The sequence below is a fragment of the Orussus abietinus genome, unplaced genomic scaffold, assembly GCF_000612105.2.
Source record: "Orussus abietinus isolate OABI.00-Male unplaced genomic scaffold, Oabi_2.0 scaffold7, whole genome shotgun sequence".
NCBI classification, from domain to species: domain Eukaryota; kingdom Metazoa; phylum Arthropoda; class Insecta; order Hymenoptera; family Orussidae; genus Orussus; species Orussus abietinus.
The window spans coordinates 2,472,400-2,494,680 of record NW_019394453.1 but is presented as its reverse complement, the minus strand read 5'-3'; the positions used below and the strand labels follow the sequence as shown (position 1 = coordinate 2,494,680).

The window sequence follows — 22,281 nt, the reverse complement described above, 5'->3', positions numbered from 1 at the left end:
AGATGGCACCGCCATCGCGAGTGCGCGATCCCCTACCAGAAATTCGTTGCGCCGCCCTTGGGGGCAAAAAACGGTGAAAGCTAACGTACGAAACCAGAGGGCAGCACAGGATGCGATCGCGCCACCCTGCCCGTGAGCAATATCCCAACTCATCTCTGCTGTATCTGGTTTATGTTGATATTAAATATGTTCTAAAACATTCTTATTTGAAGAAAAATCACTTGACTCCTTTAGCAATAGCATCCATTAAGACCAATGATGATATTCGTAACTGAAAGGATTATTTTTAAAAGGAGTATTTTCAAATTACAAACCACTGACTAGCGAAGTCTTCTGGGAATTGTGCTAACAATTTATTAAAAATTTTCTGCACCAGCTTGCAAAAAGCACACACACCTAGGTCATTTCCTGATTTGTTGAGGAGGTAAAATCGATTGATAAAGTATTGGTGCATGAAGACGAAACCGTAGGTGGATAATCACTCCAGGGATTGACTAGCGTCGTATACGTCATTCGGCAACAGCAGTGAGACTTGTTCATACGCAGTGCGTCTAAACGAAGCCAGTAGGTAGGCAAGGTACGGGAGAGGTTAAGAGACCCCAGGACGGTTTTATATGAGTTGGTCCTTGTCGCACTCATTTGAGAATATAGTAGAAAGAGAGGTAGTGGTCTCTTGGGATGCGTGGTGGGAGCGGGAGATGAGGCGACTCACCGGTAAACCGATCTTATTGAAAGGGAGCAGACGAGCGGACCGAAGGGTGACGTCGTCTATGCGAATGGGCAGCACATTGAAAACTTTAAACGCCTCGGAGTGAAACGGTAGCCGTTGGAACATTTAAATCAAGTCAGCACCCGTGACCAGGATGTTGGCGTTAATCAATCGAATCCTGGATTGGTTCAAGTCCCTGTTCTGGAAGGAGGAAATGGAACTTACCTTGGTCGGCCTGCAGTACAGCGGGAAGACCACGTTCGTTAATGTCATTGCGGTATGATTATTATTTTAAACAGCGTGCCAATGACTCATGCACATTCACCGGATCTCGCCATCATAACCTCAACGCCTAGATTGACATTTCGTGCGGCTCGATAAGAGAAAGTATCGAGGGACTTCGCAAGAATCATTTGGTTAGATTCTATACCCTGTTTGTGATAACTTGCCTTTCAGTGAAAAAAGTCACCCGAAGACCCACCCTAGGGCTAGTTTAACAGTAATTCCCATATGTATGCAAATTATCTGTAACCATGTTGCTATTGAACTACAGAAACTGTAGATGAAACTGAAATCTCAAATCAAGTCTCAGGGATTTTAAACAATACGTCAATGTATGTCACAATTCGTCTGGTAGTCACGCTTGATAAGAACTACAGATTATGCATATGCCGATGAACTGTCATCCTGCAACAGAGTCTTACGAGTCTTATTATGCGTAATAACGATTTGATCGATGATCTCGTTGAGTGTCATTCGATCCTACTTATACTTCTAAAGTTTCACGTGTACGCACATCTTATTGTTTCTGACACGTATCCATATTGTGAACTATGCGACTATATTATTTGCAACAAAAGTAACCCTACAAACAAAAACAGTTCATTCCTAATGGTATATACTATTTTCTATATTAGTCTGCTAAATCATTCCATGTAAAAAATATGTTTCGTTTCCTCTTCACATTTTGAAGATTACATATGTGTTTCCTTTACTTTCAGTCGGGGCAATTTAGTGAAGATATGATACCAACTGTTGGTTTTAACATGCGTAAAATAACAAAGGGTAACGTCACCATTAAAGTATGGGATATCGGAGGCCAACCAAGGTTTAGATCTATGTGGGAGCGATATTGTAGAGGAGTTAATGCGATAGTTTACATGGTAGACGCAGCAGATTCGGAAAAAATCGAAGCAAGCCGGAACGAGCTTCACAACTTGTTGGATAAACCCCAGCTGGCTGGCATACCTGTATTGGTACTCGGCAACAAGAGGGATTTACCACATGCATTGGATGAGAATGGATTAATAGATAGAATGTACGTAAGCTAACCCGTTAATTTCTCAGAAGTTCTGACTTTAGAAGTTACGTTTGACAAATGCATAACTAAGTGAAAAATACTCGATATCCTTTTTTCTTTTCAGGAATTTATCTGCCATACAGGATCGAGAAATTTGTTGCTACAGCATTTCGTGCAAGGAGAAAGACAATATCGATATAACGTTGCAGTGGCTTATAGCACATTCCAAAGGTGGTGTTCGTTAGTACGTGTAATATGTACATCGTACCGCGTTGCGCAGAGAGGAGCCCGAGAACCGAGAAACGGAATTGGGAACAATCGAGTGGGAGAGAACGTTTGTTAAACTTTGGTTAAATCCGAGCAATTATAGCGAACTCCGTAATCATAAGCTTTAGCCAAAGTTGAAGTTCGAAGAATCCGTTCATGGGGGCTCGGGAATATGCTTATATGCAAGAACCCTCGTGAGTGTTATCAATAATTTGGCACATCCTGAGGGCAAGTAGCTATAAGGACGACTTTTTATATTTATGTTTTTGGTAATGTCAAATTTTAGGTCCTCGTGCTTTTCTTTAAATCTCACCTATAAATCTGCAAAAGCGTATCGAGTAACCTAGAGATACGAGACGGTAGTTAATGCGATTATTGGCGCAAAGGTATTACATGTACACAATTCCCGAGTTGTCGAGTGACTCGCAAATTAGAGAGAAAAAAAAAAAGTGAGAACATCCAAATGCTATATGTAACTAAATAATTGTATATTTAACTTAGATTTATTAACAGTACTCTATCGATTTATTATGATTCGTAATGTATCGTATGAGCGTTGCGTTATGTATATATATATTACCATGGAATAAAATGATGTACTCCATTTTGTAATTAAAGCCCCTTTCGTTTTTTGGGACGATAATACGCGATCTTAAGAGTCTACGGACAAGGCACAGCTCTGAATCGTTGACAATGAACATCTTCATTCCGAACAACGCATAGTGCGTTCCATTGTCTCATTAGAAAAATTAATAGTATTCATGACGAATCACGTTAATAAGAACATAATATTCTTAAGGATAAGGAGTAAAGTTGATATCCAATGGAACGAGGTCCGATCCAACGTGCGGAATTGATATCTGCTCGAATCGTGTACACTTCAATCTTCGTTTATTTAACTTTATCAACAAGGACATCAGAGCTCACATTTACAGGGTATACCGATACAAAGGCAGCATTGGATGTGCAATTCTGCACTCGGTAGACCCGACATTTCGTTTCCATCTGTTCTGTCAGTTATTAGCTACGTCTTCTAGGTTTACGATGAATTACCACATTACCGTACTTGCGAGTTTATCTTATACGCGGTGGTAAAACTAATAGCGGTACGCCTTTACTTTCGCTGTGGCCGATTTAGCGGCTCTCGGGATAACTCGCTTTCACGATGCCCGTCAACCTCGCATTCTACTACGCCGACTTGTTAAGATACAAAAGCTTTTACTCAGAATTGCGTCCCCGCAATCGCTTCGACTCTTCGCCTTGTACATTTCGCTAAAGCGCGTTAAACGTCTTGATTAATTTTTTACGCTACTCGCTACATATTCACCCAGTTAATATATTCTGAGGGAAAATAACCTAGTACAAGAAATCGGCAAAGATGGCTCTGCAAAGTAATTGCTGATTTAAGGCGATGCGAAAGTGACGTCAGAGGTCACGTTTATGAAACTTTTCTCCGAACTGGATGTACCGAATCTTTTGAAACTTGACAATGTCAACATGGAGGGTATAAGGAAGGTCTTGACGCCCATAAATGTTCAATTTTTAAAAAATTTCTTTATGGATATTTTCGAGATTTGTTGTAAAATTTGAAATTTCACGAGTGTTAGGACCTTCCTTATGGCCTCTATGTTCACGTTGTGAAGTTTGAAATGATTCGGTACCCCCTGTTCGTAGAAATGCTTCTCGAATGATTGACCCTTCGGATGCCAGTTTCACATCCCCTTAATGAGGACGTCGTTGTTCTCCTTCACGTCGACAAAGTTGTTTCCCCCTCTCCGTTAATTAATATCTGTACATCTTCGGGTTCGCGCGCAACCCGAGTATCGACATTTCCTACTCGAATATATTTATTTACCGATTTATAATGCACGTAGCAAACGTCCGTGTACGTGTACGCGTCCTATGTACTCAACTAGGTATTTTAAATGCAGGTCGCATGTCTGGGTACGAAATCGTTACGTCTAAGTCCCATTCAACATACACGTTAGAAAATATATTGCCACTAGTCTCTTACCGGCTACGTTTTTTTTTTTCTCTTTGGAATAGCTGCTTTAATTTCGCCACCCGTCTCCCACGACAATGGGGCATGTTGATAAGACCTTCCCGAGGCGTTTGCAAATTTTTCAGACACTGCAGTGCCCGGGTACACGTGGAGGAACGCTTTATAAAATGCTTCGAAAATTTGGGAACGTTGGGTTACTTTTGAAACGCCTCGGCATTGAGTCTTGTACGCCTCGTATCGTGCTGGTGGTACGGTACGAAACGGATGTAATTACTAAGTAACTACTTTACATGGTAAATCTCGATGCACATGAATGCACGTACAAAATTAAAATATGCCTTCCATCGGCATTTTATTTTTCTGTCGCTTTTTACTAGTTCTCCTTATCTCGGGTCCCAAATGGTTGGCTTCTTAAGGGGACGCGAAAGTGCCATCTTAGGGGTCAATCGTGCATGGAACTTTACTTCAAACTTTTCAATGTGAATATCAAGACTGTAAGGGAGGTCCCGACACCCATGGAATTTCATTTTCTATACAAAATTTCAAAAACGTATATAAACAAATGTTTAAGAAATTGAAGCTTCATGGGGATGAAGTTTTAAAGGCTTTCCTTGTAGCCTCCATATTCACGTTGTGAAGTTCGATACGATTCGGATATACCCTTTTCGGAGAAAAGTTTCATGAACGAGACCTCTTTGACCCCAACTTTCACGTCGCCTTAAACGCCGTTGTGATATTTCCTCTAAGGATTAAATTCATCCGCCTTTCCGATGGCTTCCAAAAGTCGCCCGGAAATTGTTAAAACCTTTTGTAGACACTTTCGATCGCGCGGTTATCTACTACCACAGATTCGCAGGGATATGAGTATTCAAAACGTCCAGGTTTCGGATGCACGGCTGGAACGCCACCAATCGAATGTTTTTTTAACAAATGGCAAAAGACTCGTCGAGCGAGCAGTTTCGCTTCAATATTCACCGGTGTATTCGCTCGGTGATCAATGTTCAGTTATTGGCGCATCCCTCGGACCGATGCTCCAATTCTCTGTACAATCTATCAGCTAATATCAATGTACATTTTCTGTCCGTACGTAAAACTGGAAGTCTAGGCGCATGTTTGTTCATCGCATTTCGTTCACCGCTGAAGGCGAATTCCGACGCGACATTTGTATAAAGATGAACATTTTCTTTACCTAACAGGCATTCGGTAAAGACGCTTCAAGTTAAGGGGATTTAAATTAACGTCCACATTGGCGTCGTTCTCTTGTGGTGCTTCTTCTAAATAAATAATTGGTAAGGTCCCAGGCAAGGAGATGCTGCGCTTGGAATTCGCAAAAGTACGGACCGTTAGTTGTGATTAAATTGCGGGGATTTTGTTTCAGAAGCTCTTCTTGTATATCTTCGTTGTGATAATGGCGGGCCCCTCGATGCATCCGCTGGAATGCATTTTATTAAACGTTTGTCAGCTGAGATGCTACGTCCTCTCGCCTAAACGGCGTTCTTATTACTTGAAATCCCGGCTCTTAGAAGCCAGGGTACAATGAAATTTGAAATCATCGCCCAAGATAAGGAACGGCTCCACCTGGAATCAAAAGGGCTTTTTTGTTCAGAATTTATTCGGGAATTTTGTCAAGTACTGGTTGCACTTTGCACTCACCGAGAATAAATTCCCAATGATCCCTGATCCCATGATATCTAATCAGCATTCGGGCTCGTAGAAAAAGTCATTCCTCAGATCCTCGCTAGGATCCGATGTCGATTCTTATCGTTTCTACAACATAAAAGCAAAGGCCCTCTTACACCTAAAGGGCAACGTTAGGGATGGATGCAGTTTATTTAAGTACTGTGTTATCGAAAGATATTATTGCAAGCGACTTCAGGTTCTCTCTCTTTTTTTTTACCTCATCTTCTGTGACGTCTCCAATAGACGGTACTCTTCGCAAGGGACGCAACTTTTGCCTTTCGCTGACGGTTTCAGTTTCGAGACTCGCTGCTTGGGCAATCTGAGTAGTTGAGGTATTCACATTTCTGGTCTTCATTAATGGCGGATTTCGAGATTGAGGAATCGCGAAGGCCCTTCTGAGGGACCCTCTTGGAGGTGACGGAGGAGGGTAAGAGATACCTGAAATATATAAAGCGAATGTCTTTGTATAAATGTGCCCATCGTGAATAAATCCAGCATATAATTCAGTAGTTCGGTCCAATACCCTTAAAAAAAGTGTCTTATTCGAATCGACCGATTTGAAGGGGTTTCCCTTCACCCTAATAAATCGAGTAACAGATGACGAATGCATCGGGCATATAACTCTAGTGTTAGTAAATCAGGTGTTTGACGTGAGTCAAACTACGTGCAGTCGTGAAAGTTCATCTCGCGTACCTCGATGGCCCGGAGAGAGCAGGGCGTCTTTGCTCTTCGTAATTTCGGGCACTATTAGAAGTGAGTTCGGAGGTGTAGGAGAAACTGTCGAAGTTTGCGGTGAAGTGGCCAGAGTTAAATTTGGTAATGACTGGCCCAGATTCTCGTATGGAGACACTCGGACGCTGAGGGTGTTCGGAGTGGGAGACTTGGACAGTAAGGCTTGCCTGCGACGTAATGAAAGAACGTTAACAATTAAAATCTTCAATTGATCCTCTCTTATTTAATCTTTCCCTACTTTTATAAACTTAAACGTGTCATACTTTTCCAGAGGGGAGTATTACTTACCTGCCTCGTTGAGACCTACTATGACTATGACTACTTCCGCTGGCACTTTCGACGCCCTCTTCCGACGAAACACTGGAAGCCCTTGGCGGTTCATTGGTATCCATACTGACGTTTCTACTTTGATTATGGCTTTGCACGAAACTACCACTGCCTGGAGAGACTCCCTCCATTTCTACGCTTCCACTGTTAGCAAATAATCCCACCGTGAGTCTTTATTCCAACCTTTGCTAGGTTTTTAATTTTATTTCCGATTTTTATTATACGGTACCTATGGCTATGGACCAAACTGCTGACACGAGAAGCTCTACTGCTTCCACGTGGAGTCCTAGGTATAACTTCGTTATCTTCGACGTCAAAATCTCCGTCACCTACGTACATGCTGGCTTGTCTAGTAACAGCGGCAACGTTCGTTGCATCTCCCTGGGATTGCGCTTTAAGGGCCGCGAATGACTGCTGGGCTGTCTTCAGGGACTCGAACCAAGACTAAAGAAAATTGTTTAAATAATATTTAATACGTGTATATATGCATATATATAAATGGATGGTCGATGGGATATGTTAATAATTCAAGTAGTGACTTATAACGCTCTTTTCGACCGGGGAATATGGCGTTGGGAAATACGGACGCAAGAGCTCGGGTCTTGCATCGCATTTACCCGGTTAGTAAATCCACGAAGATGGCCGATATAAATTATGGACAGGGAACCGAGAGCTCAGCGAAATTGCCAATGTAAACGGCTGGTGTGCCTGAAATATACCCATAACCATTTAGACTAGTATTTCTCTTGGACTTACTACTCCATTGGCGAGACCAGAACTTATAACTGCCATTTACACTGTTCATCCTTTCGGGCTTACCAGCTAGCGGTATGGATTTCATCACGGAGATTTACTATCTCGGGTACACGCGTAGTCAACATTGTGAGATATTAAAATTACGATGTCAAGGATTTTTCCCCTGAGGAGGAAAACAGAATCGTGTCTAGGAATATCGAACCTTCGCCAGTTTCGGCTCGCCGGCGCTCAATACGAGGACTGCAGTGGCCACTCCGTATTCGTTTAAGTACACTAATCCGAGATTAGTCGACTCCTTAAGCAAGTGAACCCGAATACGGTCTATAACGAATGGCTGTCTGATGACTTTTAGGCCTCCACTGCTGGTCGTCCCGCTACCAGCCCCAACTTTCTTGGTAGACGGCTTACAAATGAGCAACATATCTGTTAATAAAAGAACATGGACTTCCGTCTGAAACATACATTTATCATGCCATGAATGAAGTTACAAAGGCTTTCAAAGGGGCTGTTCTCACAATTGTAGGTTCAAGTAATAGTTTTTAATACAGTGGACTAATAATACGATCAGAGCTGGGTAAAATGATTCTCTGATACCGATTTCAAATTAATTCAATTGAAACTGTTACCCAGTTCTGGATATGATAAAATGTTTCAAAGAAGGCAGAGCAAGTCGAGTACCTTGCTTGTAGCAGCGTCTTTGAGCTTGAGATCTCCTTCTCGAAGCAGAGCCCTCGTCGCATCTTTAGGACATCCTGGCATGGGAACGGAATTGATGTCCAAGTTGCTGTGAGTTCGGACCAGTTTATCCAATTCTTCGTCCTTCGATTCGACAACCTCGTAGCTATCCAGTCGTGAAGCCGCGACAGCCAGCCGGGCGGCTTCTTCGCTTCGCCGCAGAGCTGCATTCACGGAAGCCACGAAATTGTCCACGAACTTTATCTATGGAGGATTGAAGAAAAAGAAGAAGAAGAAGAAGAAAGAGAAAGAAACGACGCGTTTCGTGTCAAGGGAGAGCGAGGGCCGAGAGGTGTCCCGAGGGGGCTAGAGGGAGCTTTTGAGAAAAGAGGAAGGAAGAGAGAAACGAGAACCGAGGAGAGCTTTCCGGGCGGAGAAAAGGAGATTTCATAATTTGGCCTAGACTGACTTAGGAAATCTCGTTATGACACCGCAGATATTTACCATAAGGCTCAGCTCCGTACGCTGATCCTCGTTCTCGGTGCTCTTGTGAGCCGCTCTCAAAAGGAGGGAATACTTGGTCAACCTCTGCATTGGCCTGACCAAGATGTCCAAAAGACGCAATCGGTTGCACTCTTTCTGTGCCTCGCACCACTGGAAATGATTTTTAATTGTTCGTTAGAACGACCTCAATCACTGCCTGCGTATAAACAAATGGTATATATTAAAGGTGATTCTTAATAATCGCTCACCGCAAGGTAAGCAGTAAAGAGATCATTGTCGTTCAGACGATCTCTGCAATACTGTTGGCATTTACTCTGTTCTGCGCAGTATCTGGTATAGGGCGCGAAAATTTGCTCGAAGTTCTCAAAGCCCAGGAGAAGATGACCCGGATCTAGTGGACGTTTGGTTACTCTGGCAACGTTGACCATTCGCAAAAGGTGTTCGCTCCAAAAATATCGATTAGCCTCGTAGATGTCGGGAATATTGCTAAAGAGTTTGGTCTTGTCAACCTCCGTTAGGATATTCGAAGCCTGAAGATTGCAGAGGCAGGCCATGAACAGCTGAAGAGGAAACGGGGAACACCCCATTTAGACAATATTCACTTTTTTATAAATCAATGCCATTTCTTGCCTCTTGGCTAGGTGACTTACATCAGTCACGACTTTTAAAGTCTTAATGTAGGCCACTTCTGTTTGAGCTAGTTCCCAGAGGACTGTTTGCTGATGTTGCTGTTTCTCCGACAAGAGGTCGGAATTCTCCACAACGCTGCGCCAGTCATCTTCCAGAGCATACAGAGCTGCGACAAAGAGACATCGATCCAAATTTGATATAAAATTCATATCTTTTTGAAAAATAAATAATTGCCGACTTAGAAGAAAGGCACGATTAAAATCGCGACTTTTCCTAAATACTTCAATTATTCGAATAAACTCATGTAAAAGATTAGGTTCGATTCAATTATTGTTATTGTTAGATTCAATTATTAGGAATATACGGAGCAATCGAAAAGCATGTAAATTGATTTTCTTTTTCAACAATTACAATAGTTAAGCTGTTTAATTTTTAGTTTTCTGAAATGACGATCATTTTGTGTACTAGTCGGCGGTTAACAAAGATTCTTGATTTTCAGAAATAAAAATCAGTTGATTAGAATAAATCATTTTAATTGTGATTTAAGTCAACCGAGTTTTGGGGAAAAAAACATGGTTAACAAGGAAGGAGAGTTGGGAAGCAAACTTTACCTTCTTCGTTTTCGCGGACCGGTTGCACACCTGGACGTCGTGGTACGCCACGTTTGCTATAATTATTGAGCTGCTCCACTAATGACTCCATTTTTGTTCCTCTGGTGTTGGCAAAGAAACCGCTCCATCGTTGCTTGCTGGCTTTGAGCGCTGCAACGCCTACAGGGCCTTTGCCGGAAGTAGTCGTCGAGCTGGCGGAAGTGCCACTTTCGGAACCTGTACTTGGATCTTCCGTGGACGCGCTGAAGAAGCGACTATTTCGGTTTCGATAGCTCTACGAAAGAAAAATCAGAAATATAAAAAAGAAGCAGAAAACTCCGACAGAAGTCGGCAAACTTTACAGCTAAATTACAGAATAATGCTATATGCAGGCAAAGTTGCAATTCAATAAATATTAATATTCAATAATAATAGAAATGAATCTAAATAGAAAAGAAAAAAAGTCACGTTGCCAGTCTCACAAGACTTTTTAGTCAGTCCAGTCTGTGTAAAAGCGTAAAAAAAAATAATACCAAACGCTCAATATCGCGACACATTTCATAGAAATCTTCAATTTGACCTTTCTTGTGAATATCGAGACAATCAAAGCTTTCGAAAACGTCCCCCGTTTAATTCTCCACGCAAGAGCCAAGCCGTGCCAAACAGGCCTTTCGAGATCGTACGTTTCTTAATCTATAAATACCATTTCCCCGCGCACCTGAACCGGCGGATCAATTTCCCCAGTATCCGGCCCCGTAAATCTACGTCTCCTGCACGCGCTTTCTCACTCACCCCTCCGGCCTTCTTCAGCGACGAGTTTCGGCCGTTCCTCTGGCCAGCCGAGCCCGAGTTCGATTTCTCCCCCCTGGCTGGATAAGTGTCATGTAACATAAGAACAAGTCGGAGTTAACAAAGCCGAGGAGCGCGAGACTCGCGGGGATGATTACGAAAGAGCATGATTCAGGATTAAACCGTAGAGCCCTCGCGATCGGTGGATATCGATCCCTCCAGGACTACATGGTAGGGATATATCACGCTCACTATGTACTACCGAGTCCGAAATCAATGAATTTCCAACCGAGCAGGCTATTTACATATGACCTACCAGCTCGAGTCGAAATTTTAGCCCTACTTTGAACCTGCATAACCTGAGTTATCCCTATTTCGGTTCCACTTCATTCTTTACGTATTATTCTCAACCATGTACGTTCTACTTAAGAATTAAGTCTTGATTTATGCCTAAAGATTGAAGAAATGGAAATATCTGCCATTTTTAGGGTGTACGTGGAACCATTACTTCCTCCCAAGTAGAACGTATAAGATTGAAAATAGGATGTAATCAGCGAAATAGGGCCAATAAAGGTCTTACTTAGGTCTTGCGTAGGTTCAAAGGAAGACTAAAATTTCGAATAGGTCGTCCTTCATTATATTACCTCAATACCCCTTCAAGGGTACATGAAAATGGCCTCCGAGGCGTCTAATTATATATGAAATGTCGAGAATTTCAAGACCTTCATTAGGACCTCTATAATTACGTGTTAACATTTTTAATTATTCTGTGCACCCTGTTTGGAGAAAAAAATTTTATAAATATTTTTATGTTTTGATATACATACATATATGGACTTTCATCACACCTTAAAACCTAGAACCTAGAACCTAGAGGTTCTAAGTGTAGGTGGGATTAAAATTTCGACTCTAGTGTTCGAATCCCTTAATTTTAAACTCACCCACGACTCTGAGGTGTTTCCCCCCCAGGCCCGAGGTCTCCGTGATGTAGACAGGCAACGGGGTCGGCGAGGTGTCCAGAAGGACGTCAACGTGGGCCAGGTTGACCCCTCGGCGCTCGCACGCTCCGCTAAGTGCTTCCCTGAAAAGGGTGGCAATCTTTTAGAGAAACGCAAAATCATGCCCCCGTTTTCTGGGACGTCCTGCCGGTAATAAGGCCTGGCCCGGGTCCTGACCCCCGAGGGTCACGAAACCCGGGACACGAAAATCGGAGCCCTTTCAGGAGTGACGCACGAAGCCCGAGTCCTTATTGCCGACCCAAGGGAGGAAAAGGTCACCAGGATTTACCATCCTGCCACTGAATCGAGGCGTGAAAATCACTTAACCAGGACGTCTATTCAATCCTGTCCTGTCGGTATCAAGTTTTAAGGCCTTCGCCCTCACCCTGGGTACTCTGTTAAAAATATATCCCCAAAAGTTCATACACTTTTGGTGCACATACATGCGAAAAAATTATGAATTTGAAGTCTTGAAAGTGAACCACCATTTTACGAATTTCTAAATAAAATGATTTCATAACATATTACGAAATCACCTTATTTATGACACTAATGTGTTAGACATATAAGAAATGTTTACAAATTACAGGAATTATATATTGTAAGGTCCTCGTCTGAGTGAAACTTCCGAAAATGAAAATATAAATCTGATAAAATTGAAATATCCTTTTAACCGTGTAGAAATAGTAAGCGGAGTAGTAAAAAATCAGCTGATCGAGTTGCAGAAAATTTATACAGATTCGTGAGGTATCCGTAAAGGCTCTTTCCTATTCTTTGTCTATTTAAATAATTTTCAAGCTCGTTCCGCAAAGGAACCGGGTCCCTCTCGCCATCATCTCGTTGAAATCTCCCGGCATGAAATAGAGCCATCCGCGGAAAGCCCGAATAATGTCTTCATCTTCCGCATCGATGCGAAGCTTTACGAAGAGTCGGGTGCGAACATGGGCGGTCGGCGAAATAGCAAAATGGTAAAGCGAGGACAAAGAGCGACGATCTTTCGCGCCAGCCGTCATAAATCGGAATTGGCCATTAATTCGGGGAAAGGCACGATGGCCTTTCAGGGTGTCTGCATCCTTCCTTCGGTACTTGTTACGGACATTTACGTCCGAGGACCTGCACTTAATCGTCCTGGGGGCCGGCGAAAACGCATCGATCCAAGCCCTGAAGAATGGTGCATTTCGAGGTGCAATCGATATCAACCCGCTATAACCGAAGAGCGTATCCACAGGTACCGGTGTACAGGTGCATACGTACATAGGAGGGTACGCACATAGATGCATACAGGTGAAAACGTACATACATTCATCCAGGTACATACGTACTTGTATGGCGTACGTATCAGCCTCTCTTCGGACGTGCATATGTACGTTCATACAGGTACATAGGTACGTGTATGGCATACGTACCAGCCTCTCTTTGTACAGGTACCAGACAAATGACACCAGCCGAGTGTCGGCCCAAGAATCGAGGGTCAAAGAATGGAGACTTCGCCGCGAGCCTTTTGTTCGCATGATAGATCGCGTACACTTATTGCCCTACTTCCTCTCCGAAGACGAAGAGGAGTGCTTTCCTCTAGGTGCTAGTCATACTCACGACAAGTAGGTGCCCTTAGTTGCGGGCAGAACTTCTCCCTGATCGACCGTCCCGGCGTCGTCCTCGCCGACTTCGAAGCTCACGCTGAAGCACTCTCTGCTCAACACCTGAAGAGAAAATACCCGGGAAGAGATTACCAACTTAATGCCGCTCATTATTTAAGAAATTTACGAAGACTACGGGCGGGGATAAATCGATGCCTCGGGAGAAGAAATTGCGAAATGAAGATCGGTGCCCGGCTGAACGCGCGTTCCAAGTGGAACTTCTAAGTTAAAGAGAATAATTATATTAATCCCTAAAGATCATGTAAACGCAGTTGCAGGGAAATTGTATCATGTAGTTCATGCACTGTAAAATGAATTTCATCGTGATAAATCTAATCTTTGCGCGAGAACTCAACATTTACAGTATCGAGAATGAAAGAAATTTCCACTCTGGGGGCGAAAATAAAACAATGCCTCGATGAAAAAAAAAATGACAAAGAAAACAACAAAAACATACGCAATTATACTTGTCAATGAAGAGATAATGTAAACGCAACTATAAGGAAATCGTGTCGAATGTAGTCCATCCGTGGTAAAGTGAGTTTCCCCACGCGCAGATAAATTCAATGTTTGCACGAGAACTCCTCATTTGGAGTATCGAGTATGAAAGCTGACGTAGACACTTTGTTATCTTTTATATCGTAAACGTGAAACGAGGGTTGATATCATCGGGCTACTATTTTAAGTTCGCGTGAGCACGTTGAGACAGAAGGCGCTCTAATTTTAAGCCGGGTTACGAAAGTATTGTTGATTTTACGCGGTTAATATACGCATTCGCCTCGCCCATTGATTTATCAATTCGCAGTTCTGATTAATCAGAACTTGCCTGGGATTGCGACGGCGCGCGATCAGGACGAGTCGGCTCGTCCTTGCCGGGCTTTTCGGGAACCAGGAGCCTCGGGGTACATTCCCATGCATCCTGACCTCGACGTTGTCGATGCCACTGGGTGCGAAGTTTGCTCTTCGGGTCCTCTTCGCCTGGAAGAGGTTCTCCTCCTGTGTCCAGCATGGTCGAGCTGAGAGTGTCCAGCTGAGTGAGCGACCTGGAGCGCACCTGGACATTTAATCAACATTTTAGAACCCCCACCGGAACCTTCCTCTGACACTGAAACGGGGGAACATTGACTCGTGAAATGTCCAATTCAATAATATTGTACTAGCCCGGAATAATCGGGACGCAAATAAACGCAGACCATTAAGTAACCCATCCATTTTAGCGCCGCTCCGAAATAGCCACGAAAGGGGATGCCCGATAAATACCGCAGAATAATCCGTATAAATTTATTGGCTTGTCCCATAGGCTCGTGACCTTTTAGATCGACATAAAAAAATTCAGGTTAAAACGTGGAATTTGATAATATTAATTAATAACGCGGTCTAATACGTCGTTCGCGACTTCTTCTCGGCGTTCGAGCAGATTTTCGATTTCTCGCTCGAGACAGATACGATGGAGAAGCACAGATAAAACGTACGGAGCATTATAAATTGTCGCGATTCAAGTATAACATTCAAGGATAGACGAATAGGTCCATCAAACCCCGCTGACCTAAGGTATGGTGGGATTAATAATACGCCCTCCCTTAATTAAAACGGCACTTTTTTTACGCGGTATATTATAACACAATTCGCGCGGTTTTGAAACGTCATTATTACTAATTTTTTTTTTGTTAAGCTGTTTAAAATAAATTATATGTGAAAGACCTACGTGTAGCTTTTATTTCCAATATTCTTTTGTACCGACAGACTTAATTTACGCGATTTTCCCTCGCGTAAAACGAATCCACGTGGGGCGGGTACTCCGCGTAAATTGAGGGGCGAGGGAAAATTGTAAAAAAAAAATATGATAAAATGTTAAAACTTTAAACATCACGAATTTACGAGTCAAACCAATAATTTCAATGAACGAGAAAAATGTAAGACATCCACTTACGGAGCATTATAAATAATCGCGGTTCAGGGTATTTTTTAGGGATTAATATTCGCGGAGAGGAAGAAGGTCCATCGAACCCCGTTGACCCAGGGTATGGTGCGGCCGAGGGCATATGAATTCGTGGCTGCGTTTCGGCGCAGGGGCTCGTTACCTGGACCCGTCCCACGGGCGGCGAGACCACCAGAAAGATCCTCATAGTCGCCTTCAGGAAGTCATCCTGGTTCCGGTTGGGCTCAGGTGGAGCGGCCTCGGAGACGCTGGCGCTGCTCCTGGCGGTCTTCCTGCGCACCTTGCGCCTTATACTCCCCACTAGCCTTCGCCAGTCCTGACCGCCCCCGCCACTTGCGCCGCCACCTGCGCCGCCTCCTCCACCTGCGCCGCCTCCGCCACCCGCGCCGCCGCCGGCCCCGCCGCCGCTCTCGCCCACATCGCCCCCGCGACGTCCAGGGGTCGAGCCCGGAAGTTTGGCCAGGACGGGCTCTCCTCTGGCTCCTCTTTCGTTGTCCCTGTTGGGACTTATGGGGACCAGAGGACTCCGCCCCTGATTAACCTGCGTGCCCTCCTGGTGCTGTTTCCACCAGCTCTCCGAGATTACCGATCGCAAATCGTCATGTAGTTCCTCGTAGAGTGTCTCGGACGATGCTCCTATAGTGCTGGACGTTTGGGATCAGAATTGTATCCAATGAACCTGATAATAGGTCGTCTTTCGATATACCCGTCGGGACTTCCGGGAACCAGAGGATTTCGCCCCTGATTAACCTGCGAGTCCTTATGGAGCGGCTTTTTTCCCCAGCTCTTCGGGGTTACGGATCGCAAGTCGACTTGGAGTTTCTTGAAGAGCTTCTTGAATAACCGGTCGTAGATATTGCGTCTATTGTCTAGGACTTTTGGGACTAGAATCGGGTCGGACGAAGCTGATAAAAATGGACTCTCACCTTATGAGTACCTTCTTCCAAGTCGCATCTACTTTCAAGGTCTTTGTTTTCTTTCGTTGACCTTCTAGGTACCTTAAAATGCCCTTGCGACGATTTTGCACACGGTTCGTTCGGGTCGTCTGGCAATCTCTACCGATGCCGATCGGATGACCTCTACGGACCTCTTAGGCCGTCGAGAAATGGCTCTTCGCCTACTTCCACTACTTTTACTTTTGGCTAGAGTAATACTTAACCACTGCTCGGTTATCAGGGCCGTGCGTTATCGGCCGGGCTCGAGAAAGGAAAATATTCTCGTTCGTCCCGGTCTTGCAGATCCTGAACCTAGAAGAGGTACGATGCACTTTCCCTGGGTACCTTTAGGCCGCAAAGAGTTAGTCCTTAGTCTTCTCTATTAAGCTGCCGAGCTGCACCGGTCCGTTGCAGTCGCCTTGCAGCTATTTAGGCCGTACGATTAATGGCTACGATCCTTCGATCTCGTCCTCTACTTTTGGCTACGGAATATTGCCCACGGTGAATGCTACGCTGTTCTATAAAAATCACTTTTAGCGGAGTATACAGGGACTCTTCCTGCCGAACTACGTCCTAGTCCAGCCTTCAACTAGAAACTACAAATTGCTGGTCGATACAGGGCTGTATTGCTGCCAAGGACCTCTTAACGCGAGGTGGCACGTCTCTTCCGATCTTCCTCTACAGTTTCCAGGCTACGTTACACTCATCGTGTTCCCTAGTACCTACGAACACCAAGTGACGAACATACTCCCGAAGCAAGTAGACTCCTTCGTAAAACGTATCGCAATGTCCGAAACTCCAAATCTCGGGTTAGGCCGAATCCTGGTCCGGTGCTCCGATCCGCCGTCAGCTTCGCATTCGTCCTCTTCGTCGTCTTCGCCCTCGCCTGCGCCTCCTGGTTGATAAGCCACGGCTGAACTTCGCTGTATCTGGAAAAGAAATGTCAACGATCACCACGAGATAAGAGAACTAAACCCTGACCGCAAATAATTATAACTAGAAATTAATATAAAAAGAAAATAAGAGCGTCGTCGCTAATCGCGTTGAAAGTGAAACTTCCGAGTTCAAGAGAATTACACTATCAATCATTCCTTATCATTCAACGAAATGTCCTTAGGCGCTGTGTGCTGATTAATTTCAGCGAAACTGTACGAACACCCGAAGATGAATGTAAATAGTAATTCGTTGTATACAAGAATAAATGTTTCAGTTTTCCTTAATTCTCTCTCTCTTTTTTTTTTTTTTTTAATACGTGCTTACCCAACCGTGACATAAGTTACACTACAAAAAAAAGAGTAATTACTCGAAAAGTCGCGTTACAATGATCGCACGGATACTACTCGCAATTAGGGTGAGAAAATCTCGCCTCGGAGGCGTCCTAAATCCACGAGGATTCGGAGGAACGCGAAAAGGCCATTCCGGCGGCAAACGTATCAGCCTTTTCCGGGGCTTTCGGGCTTTCAGGACTGAGAGGGAGCCCCTTCATTTCCCGTCGATCGCGAAAGTGTGGGAAACGACGGTTTCCTCATCCGGGAAAACAGCCGGGGAGCGATTCACGAGAGGTGGCCCAGTTTCCCGGAGGCCGAGGAACGTGTTCGATGCCTCTTATTGGCCAAGGGTAGGAACCTTCGAAGTCTGCCCGGTGAGGCCGATATAGGCTCAAAAATCACTAAGCCTGCCCGTGATTGGATGTGGCGAAAAGAGGTCGCGACAAAACTAAGGTCCCCGCAGCCTGAGATCGATCGCCTCGATGGAGATAGAAGGGGCGGCGTAGGGTCGAAAGAGTAAGCAAGAGGAAGAGGCTGCAAGGGGTCCAGCGCCGGCAAGACGACCCCCAGACAGAAAACGCTCCCTATCCCCTCGGGACGCCCTCGGGATATCCCGTCGTCTAAATGCGATCCCAGGAATGACCTACGCCATCCCCACTGTTCTTTCCGGCATTCGTCGCGATCTGATAGTCCCTGATCGCCCTGTAGGATGCTCCAGGGATACCGCAAGGATCTTCCAGAGGGCTTATCAGCGTCGGATAATCGGTGGGGTCTTCCCAGGTGGCCGAGGGATACAACAAGCGTTTCGCACCGTGTAAGAACATTGAAGCCGAAGAATCTCGAGTGTATCGTGAAAGGGAAGGGATCTGAACCTGAAATGAAAATTGAAATACGTGAGAAGAGGTAAGACGTTGATGTTAGTACTGTAGGATGCTCCAAGGATACCGTAAGGATTTTCGCAGGAGGCCTATCTGCGCCGGATAAACTATGGGGTGTTTCCAGGTGTCCCCAGGATACAAGAGTGAAAATAATGAAGACTAAGAATCTCAGGAGAATGACGAAAGGGAAGGGATCTGGTCCTGCAATGAAAATTGATACACGTGAAAAGCAATATGATGTTAATGTTACTGGTCGTATTATAGAATTGTTTACGGAAACCGGAATGATCTTCGCTGGGATCTTCTTATCCGCGTCAGAGGGATCTTCCCAGATGTCCCCGGGGTACGAGTGTTTCACCCGAAGTAAAAAAATGATCGAAGGCGAATCCCAAGTTATACCATGAACCCATGAAAGGAGGGGATGCAACCCTGAAACGATAATTGGAATACGTGAGGGGGGTGAGATGTGATGTAACCAAGGGGTATCCTTCCGATTAGGCTTATCAGATGCCGCGCGACGTAATGTTTTGTCGTAGCGGCGTCCAGGTGCGAACAGGTGCACGCGCCGTAATTCGACCTCGAAATGCGGAAAATGAATGAAATTACCCAAGCGACGGCGGGCGACGTCGCTTAAGCCTTATCAGATCCAGCCGGACCGCCACGTGATTTCCCGCACGTACCCCGGAACAGGTACGCGAAACAACGCAATAACCGAAAATGGACAACCCGGGTTATGTAAGCCACCGTATTCGGAAAAACACGAAGGATCCTTCCCCACCCCTTGAATAATCCTACGCAGTCCTCGCCGTCTCGGGCAGGTGCGTGCGTAACAGCGTAACAACTAAAAATAAATAAACCAAATTACGTAAACCGCGTTACCTCGGCTCGAAAATTCCTCGTATCCCGGGATTTCCGTCGTACCCTTGAAACAACCCAAACAAGCTTCCATACCTCGGAATAAAAAGCGAAGAAAATCGCCACGCTTATTGGACACTCGTTGCCAGAACCATCCATTCCCCGTGCACCTTTTGACCTTGCGTGGTCTGAATGCGTTTCGTGCAAAATGAGGCTAAACGGGTCTGAATGAACGAATCGACGATTAAATATGGGAGGAAATATGTGGCGGACGAATATTTGGTTATACTCAGTCAGGTCTTACCTGATCCCGCGCAGTCGTCGTGACGTCATACGGTGGCTCGGCGCTCGGCAGCGCGCACCAGTCCCGCCGCGTCCCCTCTCGCGAGCCTCGGCCGACTAATCGCCATTTGCCCCCAGCAGAGACCGGGGTGCTGGCCACCGGGGTGCCGATGAGGAGTCGCGGTACCTGCCACCTGGTTGGCTCCACGGGGACGCTCGCTCGGCCGGGCGCGCAGTCGGGCAGTGTCCGCGGGACGGCGCGCGCGTCACCCTCGCGGGGGCTGCGCGACCCTTGACCCTCGACGCGTCCTGCGCGCAGGACTCGCGCGCATCGACCGCGCCGATAACTCGCGATGAGTCGCTATCGCCCCTATCGGCGCCCGTCGATATAGCCCGGACGGCTTCTCTCTTCTTTTTTTTTCCCCCCTTCTAAAAGGAACTCCTTTTTGCGACATGTAAAAAGGATCATTTATCACGCCGCCCTTTAAAACCCGGCCCCGATCCATGACGCATGATAAATGCGCGTAGAGAAACCGAGTCGATTCGCCGGTATTCCTGGCCTATCGACCTGGTTTGGTTTATTAATTAGGGCTCGTGTAAATTGACGACCTGGGGGAGGGCGCACCGACGTGTCTCCGCGGTTTTTCAAACTTACTCGGGGGGAGAAATTAAAGGGGGAATCCCGACGAGCTTCCGGGGCTTTTTGGGTTAAGTACTAAAAAGGGAGAATTAAAATAGAGAGCGGAAATGTGGAATTGCGATAGGTTTCGTGAAATTGTGACTATGGAAAATGTGGACTTCGGAAAGTTGATATTAAGCGGCCGAGTAGAATTTAACTGTATTGTTGTTAATGTTATTAAGAAAGCGTGGCTTGTAATTATGGTAGAAATCGGAAGAGTGGTTCCTTGTATATTTTGATTATATTCGAGGTGTACAAAAACGTCTAACCTGTTAGAATGATCATTTGATGTTAAAACTTATATATTATTTAACGATAAAAGTCTGTATCAAAAGATAGCTTGCTGCAATGTCAACATTTAAAACGCTGTGAAAAATAAGATTCTCGGACTGCGGAATTGGACTATGGAGAAATGCGTTCTGGTGGCTTATTCTATCGAGATATCAACATTGGATAAATGTCACGAGCGATTCCGTTTGATTATGTCATAAGGTATTGATATTTGAGAGGCATCGTTCCGAGAAGAATTTGTGCTTCTCTCTTTTTGCACTGCCGGATTTGGGCGAGAATGTGAAGTATTTTGATATCTTCTGTTCCTTTGGCGTTCCTTCCTCTTCTACCTCCTCCCATTCGACGCTTAAAGATTTGGACTCCAGTATTGTCTCGGCGGTACTCCAACTGAATCTGACAATTTGAGGGAATCCGAATACGTTGTCCACGTTGTCTGTCAACCATTTTTTAGTTACAGGATCGTTTGGATATCCACTACCGTACTCATTCTCGTTCGTGCCCTCCCGGAACTGCCAGGCTCGCAAAGCGTGATCCCTTGATACCTTGGCACATATACTAGCGGCGCTGACTATTGGATATGTGGAATCAGCTTTCTTTGCCACCGTGATTTTAAATTCAGGGAAAATCTGCTTTAGTCTGGCCTGATATTTTTCTGGCTTACCAACGGTATCCACGTATACTTCTGATATATTAACCCCTAATTCTATAGCTTTCTGTATCAATTCAATTGCCGAGTTCATGGAAATCTCATTCAGCGATGTCTTGCTTCGGCGGTACATATTGTTAGCGATAATATTTGGTGAGATTGCTTCCACGGCCCAGCCTATTTTATTGGAATGATCGCCGATTTTATCAAAAATGACATCCCTTTTCTCTTCGGTCAGACTCTTCGAATCTGCACATCCCAGCTCAACCAGAAGTTCCTTTTGGGATAGCGGAGAGTAACAAATTCCATAAACCATCGGTCCTAATACTGGACCGCGTCCTGCTTCGTCCACCCCTAATTGGCAGGGCTCATCTTTGCAGATTTGAGGAACCTGAAACTCGGAGATGGACCTTATACAAATTTCTCCAGATCACGAAAATTTAAGTCATTTTAATACATACCTCTGAAAAATAAACATCGTTAATACTGTGATCAGTCTTCTCAAAGTAAGGTGTCAAATCCTGTCTATATTTTATCGGATATTCTTGTCTTTGATCCGTGACGATTTTCTTCTCGTCCATAACCTCTTCAGTCTGTGAATCAACATTTTCTTCCATTTGGCTCATAACTTTTACAATGGTTCACGGGTTCTAACCTACGAGAGTACTTGATGACATTTAGAAGGACCGCCAGTTATCAAGGTTATCAATAACAATGCCCATGATTTTAAGCGTCTTTAGAACTTTATCGCAATATAGACAAATGAAGCTTGGATTATAAACACTTTTAAATGACTTCGTGAACCACCAGATGGAACTGGTTAAGCGGAACTAGCGCCATCTCAGAGACTGCTAATTGAATTAATCTCCATCCTACATTACCCAAGTAGCACATCGTTATCCGACAGATGTC

General features: G+C 44.7%; 3 protein-coding genes across 4 annotated transcripts; 1 reads left to right on the top strand and 2 right to left on the bottom strand.

Moving 5' to 3' along the window:
• The first annotated feature begins 176 nt into the window (after positions 1–176).
• Positions 177–2,893, top strand: LOC105704250 (ADP-ribosylation factor-like protein 8B-A). 2 transcript variants are annotated; one of them, XM_012433311.2, is made up of 4 exons: positions 177–577; positions 736–986; positions 1,711–2,027; positions 2,134–2,893. In XM_012433311.2, the coding sequence occupies exons 2-4, from the start codon at positions 864–866 to the stop codon at positions 2,252–2,254; spliced, it is 561 nt and encodes a 186-aa protein (XP_012288734.1). In that variant the 5' UTR covers positions 177–577; positions 736–863; the 3' UTR covers positions 2,255–2,893. The 2 variants fall into 2 exon arrangements, with proteins under 2 accessions (XP_012288734.1, XP_012288733.1); XM_012433310.2 differs by lacking the exons at positions 177–577; positions 736–986 and adding an exon at positions 1,018–1,603.
• A 2,342-nt stretch (positions 2,894–5,235) lies between these two features.
• On the bottom strand, positions 5,236–15,749 carry LOC105703979 (pleckstrin homology domain-containing family G member 5). The gene is made up of 17 exons (XM_012432805.2): positions 15,678–15,749; positions 14,423–14,650; positions 13,553–13,659; positions 11,903–12,042; positions 10,965–11,041; positions 10,194–10,467; positions 9,603–9,748; positions 9,201–9,512; positions 8,953–9,102; positions 8,452–8,712; positions 7,976–8,224; positions 7,247–7,461; positions 6,979–7,161; positions 6,652–6,857; positions 6,176–6,396; positions 5,932–6,045; positions 5,236–5,856 (listed from the first exon to the last, which is right to left on the bottom strand). The coding sequence occupies exons 1-16, from the start codon at positions 15,720–15,722 to the stop codon at positions 6,037–6,039; spliced, it is 2,823 nt and encodes a 940-aa protein (XP_012288228.1). The 5' UTR covers positions 15,723–15,749; the 3' UTR covers positions 5,236–5,856; positions 5,932–6,036.
• A 4,881-nt stretch (positions 15,750–20,630) lies between these two features.
• Positions 20,631–22,132, bottom strand: LOC105704006 (ribonuclease H2 subunit A). The gene is made up of 2 exons (XM_012432834.1): positions 21,831–22,132; positions 20,631–21,760 (listed from the first exon to the last, which is right to left on the bottom strand). The coding sequence occupies exons 1-2, from the start codon at positions 21,993–21,995 to the stop codon at positions 20,918–20,920; spliced, it is 1,008 nt and encodes a 335-aa protein (XP_012288257.1). The 5' UTR covers positions 21,996–22,132; the 3' UTR covers positions 20,631–20,917.
• Positions 22,133–22,281: the final 149 nt, after the last annotated feature.